We start from the raw sequence: 19,967 nt of genomic DNA, 5'->3' as shown, positions 1-19,967 counted from the left end.
AGTTTAAAATTTGTCCAAAAAATCCAGCCACTCTTTCATTTTTTTCCCCATTTGTTCTAGGACAGAAGGTTCTGAAATTGTACCCAATTTGTGCAAGAAATAAGTTCTCAAACTTCCAGCACACGTCACCCTGAGTGACAAATAATGAATAAAAAGGGCCGGGGAGATGATTGGGGCTGAACTGTTCAGTCAGTAAATGCAGCATTTGCTCCTTCCTCCTCATCTCGCTGTGAGAAACGCTGAAAAGTATGAGGTCTTTGTTGTGTAAGCACTGGTGCTGTAACTATTGTTATTCCACACACACACGAGCATGAAGTCTCCCTGTTGCCATTGACTGTGAGAGCAAGACACCAGTCTAAGATTCCTTTGTTAGTGGAGTGCAAACAAGTGGACATGTGGGTGGATGACTAACAACAGCTGTCTGCGATTACAAACAGGACGTGTCCCCAGATATCAGCGACAACACATCCACCCAATTTCAACAACAAAAAAAAAAAAAAATCAAGACAGTGGGGTTAACTTTAAGCAGCTCTCCAGATGTCACACTCTTAGCTTCAGGTGGTCTGCAGCGAAGCAGAGGATTAAATTAAAGTACACTCAGAATAATAACTAACATGTTCGGATCTCTTGTCATTGCACTATTTATATTTTGGTCAACAGGAACCACTTAATGTACGCTGGGTTATATGTGTCCCTGTTAATAATGTATCAATAGATATCTGAAAAAAGGCTAGAACATAAAATAAAATAAAAACCCAGATCAATTACAAAATAAAAACCACAGACTGGTGAATTGATCTTTTCGTCAGAATAAACGTACTGCTGGGAAACCTTGGCTCCTGGCACGTCTGTCGATGTTCCTAAATATTGATGCCGTACTCTGTGGCTTTCCCCGAGGGGAGCCGCTGCACCACAACCACTGCTCAGGAACGGCTCAAGGAACACAACAAAGAGCCCAGGACGCTGACACCCAACTCCTCAAATTCCAATCCTTCTGCATCTATCCCTGGGACCTTATGAAAACAAAAGCCAGATCCAAAGAGACCTCACACTTTAACCCACGGGGACCAGAGGATCCCTCACTAACATCCTGGTCCCAGACTATGAGGACTCATGCAGACGTCTTGTGTGGATCTTTGAAGAGGTGGAAGGTCTGAACATTCTCAGTCATCCAGGTCATGGACTTGTAGAGTTAATTAACAAAGGACAAAGGACACTCCCTTCAAAACCAAAAAAAGTCCACATTTTTGCCTGAGAAGACTTGTTTGAAAGGGGAGTAAAGGAAGAAATCTATGTCAAACTGAAGACTGAGAGTCTCTGACTGATGATGGATGGTTAAGTTAGCTACAAGCTACATACTCAGCAACAAGTGAGAAATTTGTTCTCAAATCAACACGGCTGTGAGAGCAAGAAAAAAGTTCTGTTCGGGTAATTTATACTTCATGAGAAACTCAAGTGGCCGTCACAGGCCCCTCCCACTGCACCGTACATCTCATACGCTACTTTATGCTCTAAAATCGATTCTCAAATCAAAATATAGATACTTTCCATACTTCAGTCGTCCGAGGTGATGTAGGAACACAGTAGAAAGTAACGTTACAAGGTATTTATGATGAGGTGGACAGAAACTTCATCTTTGTAGTAGTTCTTAATAGTTGAACAGCATTTTTTTATACATTGAGTATGATTGTGTCTCTGTTTGGTTGTTCTGTTGCTAAATGAGGCCAATACCTCAATATACTTCAGAGTTTAGGATAAATAAATAAATTACTCTGACGTCTTGTATTCTTTATGAAGCTATGATTTAAAATACTACTTTATTTAGATTTATCAGACACACTGGAGTGTATTTATACAAAGTATCTGAGCCTGAATTTGAATCAGTATCGGATCGGAAAGGAAATCAGTGGTGTCAAACATCTCTAACGCTAAGCATTGTGGGAGATGTGCGAGATGACATGACATGAAATGTATATAAACGAACGATAAGAGACACTTTTTAGTTTATTAATTAGCAGTCGCATTGCGAATATTAGCATCTAGGAGCTCACAGAGTTGCCACTAGCATTTTAGCTTTTCTGCATTAACCACGCCCACTTAGAATTTCTGACCAATCACAGCATAGTCTCCAGACAGAAAAAAGTTCTGCATGTTTGATGTGTCGAGAACAAGCTGTGAGAACAAGATGACGTAGCAGCGTTTAAACCACCATTCATGGAAGAAACAAGTAGGGGACAAACAGTTCCCCCTAATGACAAGAAAGTATCCCGCCATTAACAGACACTAGTTCATTTAGTTTCTGATGAGTCACACCCACAGATGTTCCTATTTGAACCCCACCAGTCCCTTAGAACTGAAGAAGCTCCTCAACGAGCGGTGAAACATCTTCAAGAAACTCCCAGAGTCCCAGTTGCCATTCTTAAACGTTTTTTAGATACGCTGACGACTCTCTCAATGAGCTGCAAACAACCTCAAGCCAGATGACAATAAGTTTGCCTTCTTTCTGCCCTTTCGGGATTTTTGGGTCATGTCTCACCCTCGGCTTCCTCCTTCAAAAAGGCAACTTGAAAATGTCTTAAGTAGAGATTTACACCCTTATTTGTTTCATTTCGTTCTTTCCTTTCTCATTCTGCTGATATGGCTGATGGCGCGGTTGAAAATATGCAGTGGGAAGCACTTCATTAGTTTGAGTAATGTACTGTAGTTGATGTGATTTGGTTGTAAAATCTCAGTAAATGAGTCACAATTAAAGTCAGAAGCAATGATTTTTTTTTTTTTTTTGTGCCACTCCTATTGGGTACATTTCCACAAGGACAAGAATTTCTGGTACGAATGGCGATGGTGCTATTATGTAAATCATATTCTTCTGATTAACACTATTGTGCCACTCACCAAGTGATTAATTCAGTCTTTTTGCCAAAACAAACCAGATTGAAATTTAACAGAGGTCAAATCAGACGTTGATCCCGTGGATCCGGATAAATCTTTCAATCTGTGAAGGATTTTGCACTTTTTAAAAGTACATTAAAACGTTCAAGTCAACAAAAACAACGAGATGAAAAACTGGCACGACAGCAAACTTTAACACACACAATTAAAGTTCAGTAGTATCAAGCACAAAACGCAACAACAAGACTCGCGTCGCCTGGAATAAACACCTTGAGTTTATCTCATCTCGCCGGCCGCCTACTGATCAAATCACATCAACATATTCATGAAAATCAGCTCTGTTTCCTCACACGACGGTCGATGCTTGAGATGAAGAGGCACATCTGAATCAGAAACTTTCCAGGCAATCTTTCTCGGCTTTCCATTCTACGTCTAACCGGGCTACACCCTGAGAATACTCGTCAAACGCTTTAAATTGCCTCTTCTTAGACTTTGGATCCAGCGGGGACTTCTTTTATAGAAAGCAGTGATAAGCAGATGGCTGGGGAGGCGCTTGTCAAGGCTGATGCAGCAGAGCAGCTTTTGAAAGCCTGTTTCAAGTGCGGCTCTCTTTTGCACAAGTGCTGTTGACCATTTGGTGCTTTAACTATTTACATGTGGGCCGGGAAAAGTTTTCTCCTGCAGCTGAAATGTACAAGCGGCTTCTGTTGGAGCGGGTGAAGGTTTACGTAACGTGTCCAGACTCACCGAGCATGGTCAGGGTGGTCGTCGCCTGCTCGTTTCCGGTCGGGTAGGTGGCGTACTCGCAGGTGTAGCGGCCGGCGTCGGACATTCGTAGCTGAGAGATCCTGATGGACGGGTTCTCCAGGCTGTTGTGAAGGAACACGACCCGGTCCTTGAAGGACAGGTTGGGGAAGCTCTGACCGTAGACCGGGTGGTACACGGCAATGTTGTCCCTCTGTCCATCGCTGGGTTCCCAAATCCAAGACACCTGAGAAGAAGTGTTTAGGCAGCGGTTAGTGTTTTTAGTTTCACATAACTAGAATTCTTTAAAAAAATCCAAGGATTAAATTGTGCACAAGCCTAACTTTGCTTTTGATTAAAGCTCCAAACTAAGAAGGTTCTTGAACATTTAGCAGCTCATTCAAAAAGGATCGTAATAACTGTGTCCCCCACAAAAAAACTAAAGACTGAATAGAGAGGCTGTAACCAGGAAGGTAATAATGACGCCATGATAATTTTTATGATGTGTCCTGCACCTTGACCCACATTTTGGATCTCTTTTTTGTCTTTTTGTTCAAAGAGGGTTGATCAAGAAACTGTTTTCAAATACAGTTCCACAAATTGTGATCCAAAAACAGGTTATATTCTGGTTCGCAGCCAGATCCAGATGTCTATAAGACCCAAAACGATAATCCTGAACATTGGCTTCATTAGAAAACAGACTATAGAAGAAGCCACGCCCTCCAAAGAACTTTAATTTGAATATTTGATTGAGAACCAGAACGGTTCTCGATTGGTCAAAAGGCGGCGTCTGATACCAGTGATCATGACGTTCTGCAGTTACAGGAAGCGCACTGTTTTTTAACTTTTATTTTTCGATCCTGCTCAGAAAACAAATATATTAATAGCAACAGAAATCAGAGATGTTGACCAGTAAATGTGACACCGCGCCTGGACTCGAGCACTTGCTCATACTTGCTCCATAAGCTCGCGTTTGCTCGACTGCATTCACATTGTGTGAAACTAACAGGCGGAGCAGATTAAAGTCCGCCTGGATGCTGCATACGTACTGCTCCGTAAGTCCAGAGTGAATCGATGAACACTCCTTCCCATTAATGGTGGCTCTCTTGGCTACGTAGAAGGTGCAGACAGCAAAAATCTTTGGTTGATTAGATATTTTCTTATATACTTTTTTAATTTTCCGCCACAAATTAAAATTTCTTTAAATACATATTAACATGAATCCAACATATTTTAGTAAAGGGATGAGGGATAGCTTAACATATAATATTAAATGCAAAATGATAAGGTAGGTAGGGGGTCGCTACTTAATCTCTCCATCAGTTTGGGTCCTTGGCCTGAAAAACGTTGAAGGCCGCTGCTTTACAGTGTTCACAATCTCTGCACTGTGCAAGTAAGGAGTAACAGAAGCACATGAGGTCTCAGTCACATACAATCTTGAAATAATTATGTCTGTGTTCAGATTTCTGAAAAAGGCCGAGGAGGAATCTTTTGTAAAAATATTGCACCGGTCTAATTTGTAATAACAGCCTAATTGCCTGCTTGCTGTCAGCGCCGCAGATCCAACTGTTGATCGTGTCGACATTGTAAGTGAGTAAAATCAGAGAGTCAGACTACAACCACTAGCTTTTTATTGTTTCTCTGCCGTGCCCTTTGCTTTACTCCCTTTAATAAACCGATTAATTGTGCAAATTAAACTCTAAATGTATTCACACACCATATAAGTTCTGACATTTCTCTCAATATGAATTCTGACTGCGATCTGCAATACGTTCAACGTGGAATAATTTCACTTGTAGTACTTAAATGTCAAACTCAATTAAAGTCGTCTATATGAAAAAAAAAAAAAAAAAAGACGAGAATCTCTACGATATTAAATGAAAGGATGTGCAAGCGCGCTCTCAAGGACTCCGCTGCTATTTCCAACAATATAATTTGAGAGAGTCACCTCACCGGCTTTTCTTCGTTATGTTTCGGATATGTAAAAGATCCTTATATCTGCTGTGGCTGTACAAGGCTCCGTCGTAAGGGAGAATACTGTGACGTTAAAGCAAATTGATTTTGTTTTTCTCTGCTATTTTCAAAGTGACAGCCCATGCAAACCGCTGGCTACAGTGGTGGAACGGGAAGGAGAGGGAATAAAAGTCATCAATACACGTTTAGTAAACATCTATTAAACGCATGACAGCTACGGGGAAGCGAAGAGGCGGAGAGGGCTCAAGGTTGCAAAGAGGAAGAGGGATTTTTAACCGACACGTCAGCACAAATTAGCGGATGAGACTCTCACTTCAGCTCTTGATTGTCGGGAAAATATCATACGAGGCGATTCGGCCCGTCTGAGATTTCAGTTTTTTTTGCATGTGAACAAATTACCTATTGATTCCATCCGTAACTTATTAAGGGGACAGATCACACCGGATCAAACTGGACTCGCAAACAGCTCAGAGCGCTTTGCTTCGGTCTACGCGGCGTTTGGACGGAAATCAGAAGAGTTCAGACGGTGTCAGATGTCAGATGTTGTCAGGTGGGATTGTGGTAAAAATAAATTGACTTCGGATAGTTAGAAAACGCATTTTTGTGCTGTGTGTACTCAACTCTGCCTCCTTATTAAGATCAGGTTGGAAATGAAATGATCCGTGGGTGAGTCGACCCTCGACAACTTGATAACGCTGCACGGAAAAGATGATTCTCATTGATGGTCAGTGAAACGAAGGTGTTATATTACTGACATTTGGAGAACACTGGTAACAGGATTTAGAAGGAAATGACTTCCCTGAACAAGTACTCTGAGACACTGTATGTTGCTCATTTGCAATTTCACTTCTATGTGCCGAGTGGGCCTCAAGGTTCAAGATGTGCTTCAATTATCTTCAAAGAAAAACCAACAGTAAATCCAAGATTTACTTTACTAGGTGGCCACAGACCACCTTGTGTGTATTAGTCCATATGGCAAAAGAAGAGATAATAATCATGTAATAGATTAGACTGGACCTTATATTAACTCCTTCTGCTCCTCATCTTTGTGTAAAGCATAGACTGTATGTAAATATGGACGATGCGCCGCCACATCCTTGCACCGGCCGAACCGACACTATTTTCCCAGGGATACGACTTTTGAGCCAGTTTGATCGTTCTGCTCTACCTCCTAATACCACCTGGATTTAATTATTAATTTACTTTCCCCAACCCTCACGGTCCTACGGGATCACTCATGCATTGATCATGTCACATCCTGTTTCACTGAATGACTAACCAAAATGAACCTTCTCAGAAAATGGACAATTTAGTATGTTTCAGTATTATATTAACTACCTTAAAAGGACTGAAACCATCCTTGAAAATAAAAATTGTATGTGTTTTAGTTTGGCCCAAGTCCCATCCACTAACATGGAGGAGGCGGAGCTTATACTGCAAACCAGTCACCAGGCGGAGCTCTACTTGCTCTGGCTTCATTTCAGAGTACTTGTTCCATGTCAATCTTTATACAGTCTATAGGCTAAGCTAAGTCCCCAATGAACACACATGAATAGGTGTTTCCTCCCGCTGGTCCTATGACACGTGGCCGACTGAAAGGGTCACATGAAAAAAAGGAGGTGCATTGTCAAACAGTGTCCAACAGTGAAACTTGTAGGACTGTGTCAAGCTGACTCGGAGCATGCAGAGACTGGCCAGGTGTGCGTGGAGGTGAGATGAGAAAGGTGACAGACTTCGAACTTTACTTGTGAGATCGATTTGTTTGTGTTTTCAAACACATCTGCAGCTGTTTCCATCAGATCCTGTACTTGCAAATGGTTCTAGACCCCCCCTTCAGTTTGAGGAAGCCCCTCTGCGCATAGAATAACAGGCTAAACCTACTGACAAAAAAAAACAAGGTTGTCTTTCATCTGCCGACCTGTGTGAGCTTGGTTAGACCTCCTCCGTCGATGAATTGGCAGCGGAGATCAACAGACTCCATGGGATACGCCTCCAGTTCCTCCTCGACTCGCACTTTCTGAGCCAAGATACCTAAAGGCAGGTGGAAAGGAGACAAAGAGAGGAAGAGGTTATGTAATCATCCATAAAACCAATTCTGCCGGAATATTTTAACATATTTTAACATATTTGCTTGGGCTGAAACCAGAGAAGAACTTGAACACGTTGACCAAACAAAGACAAGATGGAGTGGGGGAAAAAAAAAAATAAATTTCCTGCAGTTTTTTCTTTTTCCTCCCACATCTTTTATTTGCTCAAGACAAAACCTTCCCTATTAAAGCCAATTGAAAACAAGGTTACTGAGAACGGTGAAAAAACAAGGAGAAGGACACAAAGCAGCGACAGAAACTCAACAAGTTCATTAAAAGGAAAGAATCTGAATCATCAGTCTCTGATAACAAGCCTCAGGCAGAGTCTGAGCCAGCATCCTTCAGTTAGGCCTTCCTCATTACCGTAAAGCACATCTACCAGGAGGCATCGCTAGGGGGCGAGCCTCTAGGAGCGTTCGGGTTTGCTTTCATGTGTTTTGTAATTCAGTGTGAAACACCTGAAACCTGCTTTGTCTGAGCATGAAAGGTGGTTTTTACACCGGGTCAGCACAGGTTCACCAAAAAACAAGCCGGGAGGAGCTGCCCTCGCCGATCAATCTTAAACAGAGATGAAAGCCGGACGGTCGGAGCGGCGTCTCAACACCGCGCAGCAACCCCGCCGACCTGCAGGCCGCGTCAGACTTCAGGTTTAAATTGGAACGAGAGGAACGAGGTTTCTTCACATTTGTCTCATATTATGGGAGCGTCTGCGTGATGGTGTTTTCGTTCAGCGGAGGCGCAAATCACAAGCCGAGCTCTTTTGAACATACATAAATGTCACTTTTCTGATAAGCAAGATGTTGCTGCAGATCTCTCAGGTCTGGAATAGACCACACGGGAGACTTTGTGGGAATTTTTGCAAATAAAACTGATGTGGTAGAAAATGCATTTGGAGGCTTTCAGCAGTACTCGAGGAAGCAGCGGGAAACCGTGAGCTAGACAAATTCTGCAAAACAACAGGTTTCAGAAAAGCACCCCTGAATCCACTTTGCCCCCGCCTCGTCTTAGCGGCGGCTCTTTCTCATTACATATTGTCAGCAAGCACTTTTCAGCAAGCAAGATAAATTGCTGCGGCGCAATGACCAAAAAATGTATATCACGGTATTTTTCAAAATTCTCACAATATCATGGTATATTTTTTCTTTCTTTCATGCATAATCACGTGTTCACAACATTTTCTACTGGTTGAGAGGAATTAATGCAGTAGATTGACTAAGGATGGACTATTTTACTGTGATGATGAGTGAATATTGTAGAATAATCCCACACTAGTAGTAAAAAAGGTTAGCATGAACACATGCTAGCACTGACTAGTGATGTGGTAATCTGGGGACATTTACAGCTAAATAAATAAATAGATAAACGACAAAAAAAGAACAAAAAACAAGGACAATTACGGTTTGATTCATTCTGACACATTTATTCATATTTAAACATATTTAAACTGCTGTATCTGTAACATCAACAGCAGTGTGACCGGCTACCGTAATAATTGTAGTCTGCGTGCAACATTTTTTTTCTCATTCAGGAAAAGCTAAAATTGGGGACATTTTCGGGGACAGCTTTAGCCGGGGGACATGCCATGCAAAATGGGGACTGTCCCCAGAAATCGGCAATGTCTAGTCGTTCTAAACAAAAAACACAGAACCGACACAAGTCTTCTCATTCTCCTGCTTAATTTTTCGCAATGACACAGTCGCACCATGTGTGTTTAGAAGCGCTACATTGAAAGTGGTCCGGTCTGAAACAATGTCTTGACTTTCCGAACGCCGTGTAATCAAATACGTCAGTGTGACGGTTTATTCAAAATTCATGTCATAACAGAAAGAAATACTGGTATTCGATATGAACCTGTTTACCACGCAGCCCTAATTGCTGCATTTTTTTCCAGTTGGGTTCATTTTTTTTTTTTTTTTAAAGAATAATATGTGCACGGAGCCAACACATCACAGCTGCGATATTATATTTATTAAAATTAACGAACTTTAATGAACTTGTAATCCTCGTAATCACGAGCGGGAAGAAGAAAGAAAAAAAAAAATGTCTCAAACAGAAGAAGAAAGGGAAACAAAAGGAGAAAGGATCAGAGGGAGCGAAACAGAGAACTTGTAATCCTTCCTTAATGCAATCTGGTCCGAGTCCAGCAACGTTCAATGTGTTTGGCAGCGTCCGCAAAACAGTCACGAGGGGCTGGAAGTGACATTTTTAAAAGACTCTTTCAATTTTCACGCCTCGCAATCAAGTCACTTAGCCACAATGAGGCTCCTCCGTCGAACCTCTCGACGCTCAATTTAGCAACGCCGACATGTCGCGGGGTTTGCGCTTTTTTATTTTTCTGCTCACGCCTTTCTCCTCTCGCCGCGCTGCGCCCGCCGCTCACGCAGCGATCCAGACCCCCGCCATCAACCCCCCCGCTGACCCCGGATCAAACCGCGCCGAGGTCGTTTCTCCTCCGCCTCCCATCGCTCTCTGCCCTCTCAGCCAGACTCTGCGCCTGTAAAGATAAAATTCTCGCGGGGAGCCGGCCTCTCGCTCTCTCCACAAGAAAAAAAAAAAGAAAGGGATAAGCACTCGCTAACCGCCAGCTAGCCCCGGGTGGTTCCAATGCTAAAGCCTCTTAGTGTGTGAGAGATTGATTAGGACAATATGTTACATGCCTCAGCAGCATGGAGGTGAATGGGCCGGCTGAGGTTTAGGCTGCAAATCAGCTGTAAAACACAGCCACGCGAACACAAACAAAAAGAGGAGTGTGAAGAGCGCGCGCGCTGGATTGTTTGGGATTTACATCGTGCGTGCGTTCACGTGTCCCCTCATGTGTGCAGGAATTAGTTTAGTATGTGAAGTCATACGTACGCTTCACGGTGTGTGTGTGATTACTGTACATCGCAGTGTGTGCGTAAATCAGGGCATCTCGTCGTGATGCGAGCGCATATGAAAACTGACTCAGTCATTGAACCACAGTCTTTACCCGGAGGGAAACAATGGGCTGTCAAAGTATTTATCCATTACCACTGTAGGTCAGACAGACACACACACAGATGCAAAACACATAAATGCACAACTGGCAACAACAAAAATAGCAGCAGTGAACCGAGGGTTTGTCTGCTTTTGTTTTATTTGCTTCTCTTTCCATCTGATTTTTTCTTCCCCTTTTCTTTTTCTTGCCTCAAACACACAGATTAATTTCGACTAATTAAACGAGCATCAACGAACAGCTCCCACCAGTCAGTCGTAAAGAAGCTGAAACACAAAATAAATTAAATGCAACGGTACACACACACACACACACGGACACACAGACACGGACACACATAATCCAGATGGCCTCAACAAAGCCGAAGCCGTGAACCACGTAAACTTTTGGGTTATTCATAGTGGTGAATGAATTTCATTGTGTGACGCATGGGAGAAAATAATAAAAACAGAGAGGGGAAGGGGGGGAAAAAAAAAGGAAACGGTGGAGGATGGAGGAGAGAAAAAACTGGTGGTTTAAGATTAAAAGAGCTTTGTACTGGAAGAGGAAAAGTCAGGAGGAGTATGAAAAGGAGCTGGAGGAAAGAACTTAGAAACACTAATGGGGAAGGATAAATATGGCAGAATAAAAGAGTGACACAGAAATCCAGGGGAATGATTTATAAAAGTAAAGCGACTAAAGGAATGACTAAAGCCGAGAAGGACTGAAGGCAGCGGAGCGGCAGCAGGGGTGGATGGGGGGGGGGGCGACAAAGAGAACTAGAGAGAGGGTTTGAAAATGGTCAGAAAGAGGCATTTAGAGGAAAAGTGAAACTTTGAAAGAGCAAAAAAGGGAAAAAGGAAAAAAGAGGAGCGGAGGAGATCAGATCAGAAATGATTCCTTTCCTCAGAGGTCGACTCTGAAAAAGCCTCACGGAGGCCGAGCCGAGTGGTTCAGCGACGCGAGGCGAGTCGAGACGAGAGGGGAGGACGTGAGGGTTTTAATTCTCACTGTAAATACAGAGCAGCGCGGTGCACGGTTTAGGCTTCGGTGACAATTTGAAGCCGTAACTACAGCTTAAGCTCAGACTCTAACGCCGCGGCTAACGTACAGAGTCTCCGCCTGCTTCTCCAACTCAGTTTTCAATTTGATAGTTTTGGATCAATAAAGATGGAAGACGTGGAGGAGAGGTTAACTGAGCCAGAATGAAGAGCGAACAAGTGTAAATGGTTCACACCGGTGTAGGCTACATGTGAAGGTTATGTCATCTAAGTCACACAGAGGTATAAACCCGCATTTAACAGATGTGTAATGTCAAGTTTAGCCTCCATGCTCTGCTGTTAAACCTTATAAAGACTGTGCAAATACACAGTGACACATCACACGTCTGGAAATAGTATCTTAACCTCCTGAGACCGGAGCTTTATTTTTCTATGCATTTTTAATTTCTCCCCGGTATCAGGATGAAAAAAAAAATAAGCATCATCCTTCAACAGGAAGTAGTTTAAACAATGTGCACACTGGGATTATTTCATTATTTGTATTATTATAAACTCACAAATGGGTGACAAAGTATAAACTGTTTATTTTAATACCTGTAAATGGCTGTGTAAAACCAGAATCGCGAACAATGAGCGTCCTCATAAGACTACTTGATAATTAGCGAGGTTGTAGCTCGTTGCTTTTGATAAAATGTCTTTAATCAAGCAAGAAAACATTAATTAGCATAAATAAATAAGTTTTAACTGTAGAATTTGATGGGGTTTTGTTCTTCGTCGAAATGCCCGCTATCATGTTTTTACCGATAAGTGTGTTGACCCTTTGCTACCACTAGATGGCAGACTTAAGTGTCCACTACCGAGGACAACGGGTTTAAATAAAGCAGAATAAGCTGCGATAAAACATAAAACTTTACGTCCCCGTATGAGGACGCAGGGTCTCAGGAGGTTAAAGTCATATTTCATTTGAGATTTGGAGATGTACCTCGAAAAATACTTTGTTGCATTCAGAAAACTGTCCACACATGCTCTACAATAGACAAAAGAACACTATAACTCATACAACTTTTAAACAACAACACAGGGAGACCAAAGCAGCTACAGCTCCCACTCAGCATGTTCAAGGCCACCTCCTGTTTGCATTCCCTACATGCAATAACATGAATATTAATGGAAGATTTGGGAGACGGTGCAAAATAACTGCTGATTGTGATCATCCAACCAACCTTGAGCTTTTTTTTTTTTTTTTTAGATTTAAATTTCAGTCATTGTTGAAATTAAAACCTTCTATTATCTTCCATTCTGTAACCACAGCAGATAAATTCATACCTGGATATTTGCACTGACTCTTGATCCACAGTCCGGCCAAGATATGAATTTTTATCTTCTAACAATTATTCGGGACGATTACGTGGGCAAACTTCCTCTCCCATGAAATCACATTTAATTGTTGACAATGGTTATCTTTATTTTCTCTGGGTCCACACTGGTATCAGGGGAATTGGTGTCGATGTGCGACTGTAATCCTTATCTTTTCTATCCTTTCCATTATTTGCTCACAACCCCAATGATCCTGTAATTTGCAGCCGTTGCTCCTGTTGCACTCGACGGAGTCGCGTCGCTCGGAGCGCCGGCTGAACGTAAATGGAAAGTCAAAGAGGGGACGCGGAGAAATGAATGGCCACACTCTGCCTTCCCTCCCTGTGCACCCGTGAGATGAATCACAGTTAATTGACATTTAGAGGCTTGTGGCATTTGCCTGTTTATGTGGCGCTTCCCCGTGTAGGGAGGCGCGCAGAGCGAGCGTGAGGAATATGCTGATGGGGAGCTCGCTCATCCCCATTAACATCCAAATCACATGCTTATAGAAGGCAATGAAGCACAGCTGTTTTGTTTTGGGGTTGTTGTTTGTTTTATTTTTTGTCAGCGTGCCATGATGTCAGTTATGTCAGCTTTTATCTAGGAGATTGGCAACAGCTGTCAGATGATAAAAACGGGAGGAATTAACGCATCGGAGGAGCTAGCTGCTGCTGCACGGAGGACGCCTTCCACATGTCAGGGGCTGAATAATGAACTGGATCCCAGGCAACTGGACTGAGGCTAATCAGCTGTGTTGAGTTTCTCTGTGCTCTTCAATCAGTGGCAATTGTTCACAACGTTGCACAGTAGTTACTTTTACCCCAAAATCACTACAATACAGGGAGGATGTCTGAGTAGATGGTGCGTAGGAGGCAGAGGAAGGGAATCGTCCGTGCTCATCGGGGTCACCGAGAGACATGGATGAGGAATTTGGATCCATTACAACTTTTAAGGCCTGTATTCAGTCATATTTCCAGGGAGTTACGTATCAGGCTATGGCGTCGTTGTGCTAAAGATCAGATCAGAAGCATGAATCTTATTTAAAGCTGGACATCCAAAGTACCCTGAACCTTTATTTCCTAGGTCCGTGTTACAGAACTCTAGGTGGGTTTCCCATGTGGTCTCTAAACCAGTTGCGACTCCTATGGTGTCTGGTAACACAGTGCTATTAATGGAGGCCTTTGGGTCCTATGGGTTGAGGTGAGGATCCTCTGTGGATCATCCCACACTTGATACTTGATCTGTTTGGGATCTAGTGAATTTGGAGGCCTGGTCAAAACCATGTGCTGTTGTTCATGTGTTTTTGTGTGTCTGCGTCACTGCTATGGGGTAGGGAATCCTGGTCTGGTCTGGGTGGGTGCTACATGACTAATTAACATCTACATGAATGCTAGGTGACATTTTAGTTGGCCTCAACTTAATTCAGAACGTGGTTCCTGCAGTACCGCAGTAGAAATCTCCTCCACGGGCTCCTCGTCGCTGGGGGAAAGTTCCCGAGGTGGAACGTAAGCCTCTTAAGGCTTAAATAACGTCAACGGTTTTATAACATTCGCTATAGATTGTTCCTTTAAGGGCAGAGAACCGACTAAACTAATGGAAGCACGCTTCAGTTTTCCTTACTCTTCACTAAAACCAAGTGCTTACACAGATAAAAATGTCACAACAAGGAACCAATTTATGATGAACTCTATTCTTAAGTGACTCATCCATATAGTAGATGTAACAAGGGGCGGGTTTTTTTTATTTCTGTTCATTTCTGTGCTCATCCAGGAGTGAAAGAACATCTGTCTTCGGCAGAACCTCCAGGTAAACGGGGTTAACCGCGCGACCGCTCAATCATATCTCTACATCCTCCAGCTTCTGTCACTCAGGTAGAAACGCGGGGTTGATGTGCGAGACGGCGTCTGGAGGCAGCTGACTGATCAAGCAGGAACTGAGCTTTAAGGCCAGCGACATGACTGAGCTGCTAACGAGGGACGGGAAAAACTGCGACTCGGGAGCGACTGCACGGCTCGTGGCGCCGTTGTAATTTTTATGGGAAGGGCTCCAAATGCATACTGAAGAAAATTGGGAGTAGGAGGGGTAACAGTTGATTTGGCAAATACTCGTGTGTAAAACGCCACAACATTATGACCACAGACGGGAAAAGTGAACACCGTTGATCATCTTGGGAGGATTCAATGTTCTGCTGAGAAACTTTTGGACCTGGCGTTCATTTGTGTGGATGTTACATAGACATGTACCAGACCGGGCAACCCCACCCGACTCCTTGGTGGCTGCCGCCAACCAAAACAGGACGCAGCCTGGCAAAGGCACACACACAAACGGTTTGGGAACACAAAGAACAGCACAAGGTGTTAATTCACTAGATCCCACTGATCATGTATCTGTGGGATGATCCCCTAAATCCATAGGACCTGAAGCCCCCCCACTAACAACACCCTATTACCATTCACCACAGGACACCCTCAGAAAACCCGTGTTCATTCCCTGATGAGTCACAACTGTTTTGGAGGGAAGGTTGAAGGCTGGTGTTGAGTGACTGTCTCATCTACCACACACTGGGAGAAGTGAATTACCGGTAATTGGCATTTGACAGCTCATAATCACGGCATTTTGCGCCGGCTTTTTCAGTAACAGGACACTGATCAACAATGTAGAGGACGGAAAGGAAAGAGGGAGATTAGTTGTCACACGGATGGCTTTCCTTTCACACAAACAGTTACCGTTAGCTGGCAGTCAACAGCTCCTGGCACTGGTGCAAGTGTGAGGATTTTTTTTTTTTTTTTGATTTTTTTTTTTTTTCTCGTTACCAAAAAGATGCTAATACGGCTGAAATTAATTCCAAAATTGGATATTCACCACTCAGCCCCAGTCAACAGAAGCAGAAAATTGCAGAATCCTCCTCTTGTGCTCGAATGACTCGGTTCCAAAAATCTGAAATTGTCAACGTCCGTATTTGTTTTCATGAAATTTTAATTAATTTCCTCTCGGTGGTTAAATTACAGCAGATGGTTTCTTAGTTATGGCTGCTCTTTTTTTTTTATTAAGAGGTTTTGAAAGCAACAAACTTTCAAGTGCAGGAAGGAGCGCGGTCGTATTTAACAGATAAACAACTTAAATAACCAGCAGTGAGATGTGATTAAAGACCAGAGCTGGTTGAGATATTTACTCAAAGATACTGGATAAAAAAAAAAAAAAAAAGATTAATCCTGTTATAAAATGTTCAAATGAAGGCAAATACTCTTTAAGGATGTTTCATGGCTTATCTATATGAACTGCTACTGAACTAAGGAAGACAAATATGAAAGAGATGTGCAGCCGCTAAGATCCAAACAGGCACCAAATCCAGAAAAGTTTGCATAAATAAGTGACCTTAGATCACCTCTGACTGACAGTGAAAGCTCCCGGTCTTGTCTTGGGATTGTTTCAGCAGGAAGACAGCGCAACAAACTCTGCAAATGTTTAACTGCAGCTTTGTTAATGTCTGTGAGATTGGTTTTGTTTTATTCTAGGACACCTGCGGCTTGAGTGAGTGTAGATACGTGGCGCTAAAAAGATAAAAATCATAAATGTGCAAACAAGTGCAATTTGAGCCCTCGCTGATTACGATATTTAGTAAAGTGAAGACTGATTGAGAGGAAGAAAAACATTAATTTTTATTGAATTTTACAAGGTTTTATTTTCTCAGATTAATTTGTTTGGATATGAGTCGGTGAAAGAATTACAGTTTTATGTGAGAACAACGTAGGTTTAAGTTGTTTATAAAGATTTTAATGTGCAGGAAGTAATAATTAACTGATGTTAGACATTATTATTATTAGCGTTCACTGTCAGTCAGGTGTGTGGTGTGATAGACTTGGTCACAAAGGCAAAAAAAATACAGCTTTTTAATTTGGCTCAAGCTTTAATGGGCGGCTGACAGCTCCAATAACTGGCATGTTTACTCTGTGGGTGGCTTTCCAGTTCTTACAGTGTTGTCATTTGACAACCTATTAACTTCAGTTCTGGTGATTTCTTTTAATTATTATTATCTAAAAAAAAAAAAATAAAAAAAAAAAAAAACAGGAATTGACGGGCTGCGTAATCTTCCGTGGGCTGAGGAAATGATACGCGCTGTGGGCTTAAGAAAGCATCTCAAACTGTTTCTGCATTATTTCCAAAACGCACAGTTGACTATCTCTCACCAAGTCTGCTGGCGTTCGTTCCTGAAAAGTTGGCATTTTACAGATGCAAGGAACTCACTCAGCCGTGTGATTACAGCATTAATACAACTCCACAGCTGCAGTATATAAAGAGAGTGTGTGTGTGTGTACGTGTATGTATGTGTGTGTGCGTCTAACAATGAGAGCTGACTCACCAGTAATTGGTGTTTGACACTAGACTACTGTATATAGTCATTTAGTCCTTTGGCTGATAGCAGGGGTTTTCCACTCTCTCTGCCACCTTTGCACCATCGAGAGTCTGATAAGGTTCCTGATACTCCACACAAAGGTAATTGTCACTATTATGAATAGGTGGTAGAGCTGCGGTTTGGCTACGTGATGCAATTTGCAGGGCAACTCAGTGAAGATATAAATTCAACTCCCACCTGTTCAGGTGGGTCATCGATGCAAATCTGATAAAACGTGTCATATTAAAGTTAAAGCAGAGGAATGATTAGAGATGGATGACCAAGTGAAATTACTTCCTGCTCTGTTAAGGGACACGCACACATTAAAAACACACATGAACACCTTCGTAAACTTCTCACAATGATGTGAACAAAGTTCATTATGAGGTGTTTTTTGCAGTTGGATAGACTTGAATAGATATTTTGTTGTAAACAAATTCACCTCCACCGCACTACGTCACCATAACCTAACAGATCTTTGCCAGAGCATCATCAGCTCCCAACAGAGCAACTCCAGGCCAATTTATACACTTATACACAGATGAGGCATAACATTACTAGAATATTATCATGGGCTGAGGGGAGGGGACAGTTTGGGGGGGGCCCACTTGATACTTTGATTTGGGATCTAATGAATTTGGGGGCCAGGTCAACACCTTGTGCTGTTCTTCATGTTTTTTGAGTTGTTCCTGGGGCTTTTTATGTGTGCGTGTCTGTGTTGGGCTGAATCCTGCTGGCTGATGACATCAAGGAGTGTCATTGCGATGGGATTGGGGGTGTCTGGTCTGGTCTGGTCTAGGTGGGTGCTACATGTCTAAGAAACATCCACATGAATCAATAACATGTCCAAATGTTTCCCAGCAGAACACTGAACTGTCACAAGATGGTTGGTGTTGTTTACTTCTCCTGTCAGAGGACATAATGTTGTGGCTGATGGGTGTGTGAGTAAATCTAATTTAAAATAAAATCAACAACTCCACGTAAACTTTGCAATCTTAAATGTATGATGAGGACTGCAAAGCAGGAAGCACATTACCTTGCATTTAGCACCTACGATACTTCATTTAAAAGCTTGTTTCGTTTTCTCCACCCATCAAAAGAAAGAGTAAAGCTTTTTGCAGCTCTGTAAGCATCAACTCTGAAATTCACAAGCAGTAACTCGACGTTTGCACCCCAGAATCTTTGTGCGCGGCGCCTTATTCAGTGGCACAGAAATAGTCGTGAGAAAGCCTGAATAAACCAACAGGAGCTGTCACATTGACTAGTCACGACACACCTTAACAAGACACATGACAATTCCATCACACTTCCCCAGTGTTTCAAAGACGACAGTACAGCAGTGAACTTCTGACTGAAAATTTGCCCGTGTAAGTCCAGGGGCCTTTTCTCGCGAAGCTGGATTCCCGTGCTAACCGGATAACTTTGATGAGTAAAACCCGGAACACCCTTCAAAGCCGGGACGCGGTTTGAAGTAAGAAAAAGGGCTGTCGTGGGTGTTACACGGTACCCAGATAACTCTGTAATCCTGCCTTGTGAAAACGGCCACTGGACAGGCTCAAAATGTCTGGGCAAAGTGAATAAGAGACGTTCTTTCTTTCTCCAACAAATACCGCCGAGGCCTCTTGCTGTGGGTCGTCCTCCCAGACGCTGAAGGTGTGTTGGTGTGTGCAGGACAAGAGAACGTTCAAGTTGAGCAGATCTTTCCAGACAAAAGTTCAGCTGTGTTTGTTTGCGTTGTCTCAGGTGTTCCTTTCAGCATGATGCTCAAGAGACAAAGCCGAGTATATTACCTGCAGACCAGAGCCTCTGCACTGCAGGTTATGTTTACACATTAAATAAGAAGAACACCAACAGTGGTGCAGGGGTAAAGAACACGTGCGTTAATATTTCACGTCCCTGTTTTCAAGAGCCCACCTTTGCTGAGTGAGGTCTGGGCACCTTCTGTGCAGCATACAAACAAACTTGAAAGTCAATGACAAGGCAGAGGCCCAACAACATCTTCAAGAAATAACAAATGCAGAGCTTGCAGAGAGAGTTCAGTTTTTTTTTTTTAAAGTAAACCCCAAGGTTGAAGATGGGTAAAAGCTAAGCGTAACGGCATCTGTATGCCAAGCTGCAACCAAAATTACATATCGACACAAAACAAAGACGCTCCAGCCGCCGTGTCGATCGGCTTTTCTTCTGTACTTCTCCTCAAGAAGAGGCGTTTCTTTTCATGCCTTGTTGATCAAGGCTGTCCGGCTCTTCTTGAAGTTCCACTGAAGAGTTTGCCTTCGCTATCTGATGCGTTTCCACTGCTCAATAGACTCCTCGCTTTCTACTGCAAAGATCAAAAGGCCACAGAAGAATTCATCAAAAGAAATCATGAATGAAAAAAAAAGAAAAAAAGAAGACGACGGAGACGATCGAGATATAAGAGACATAGCCCGGAACAAAATAGATGATTATCCAATACTGGTAGAAAAGACAGGCAAAGGCAAAGGGCACAGTGGGTGTAAAGCTGGGAATGTTCTGGAAATCCCAAAAAGGACTTGGTATAATATATATCTTACTGCATTTGTCACTGTTTG

At 42.6% G+C, this 19,967-nt stretch overlaps 1 protein-coding gene across 3 annotated transcripts in view; it reads right to left on the bottom strand.

Moving 5' to 3' along the window:
* Positions 1 to 19,967, bottom strand: part of pvrl2l (PVR cell adhesion molecule related 2 like) — a 309,617-nt gene that overhangs the window by 175,248 nt on the left and 114,402 nt on the right. For all 3 annotated transcript variants that reach the window (XM_047605223.1, XM_047605222.1, XM_047605221.1), the window contains exons 2-3: positions 7,526 to 7,638; positions 3,637 to 3,880 (exon numbers count right to left, since the gene is read on the bottom strand). In XM_047605223.1, the coding sequence (XP_047461179.1) occupies positions 3,637 to 3,880; positions 7,526 to 7,638 (357 nt within the window). The remainder of the gene's footprint in view (positions 1 to 3,636; positions 3,881 to 7,525; positions 7,639 to 19,967) is intronic.

This window comes from Mugil cephalus, chromosome 14 (genome assembly GCF_022458985.1).
Source record: "Mugil cephalus isolate CIBA_MC_2020 chromosome 14, CIBA_Mcephalus_1.1, whole genome shotgun sequence".
In the NCBI taxonomy this organism is placed as follows: Eukaryota; Metazoa; Chordata; class Actinopteri; order Mugiliformes; family Mugilidae; genus Mugil; species Mugil cephalus.
The sequence above is the reverse complement of the archived record's forward strand: the minus strand, read 5'-3'. Positions and strand labels throughout refer to the sequence as shown.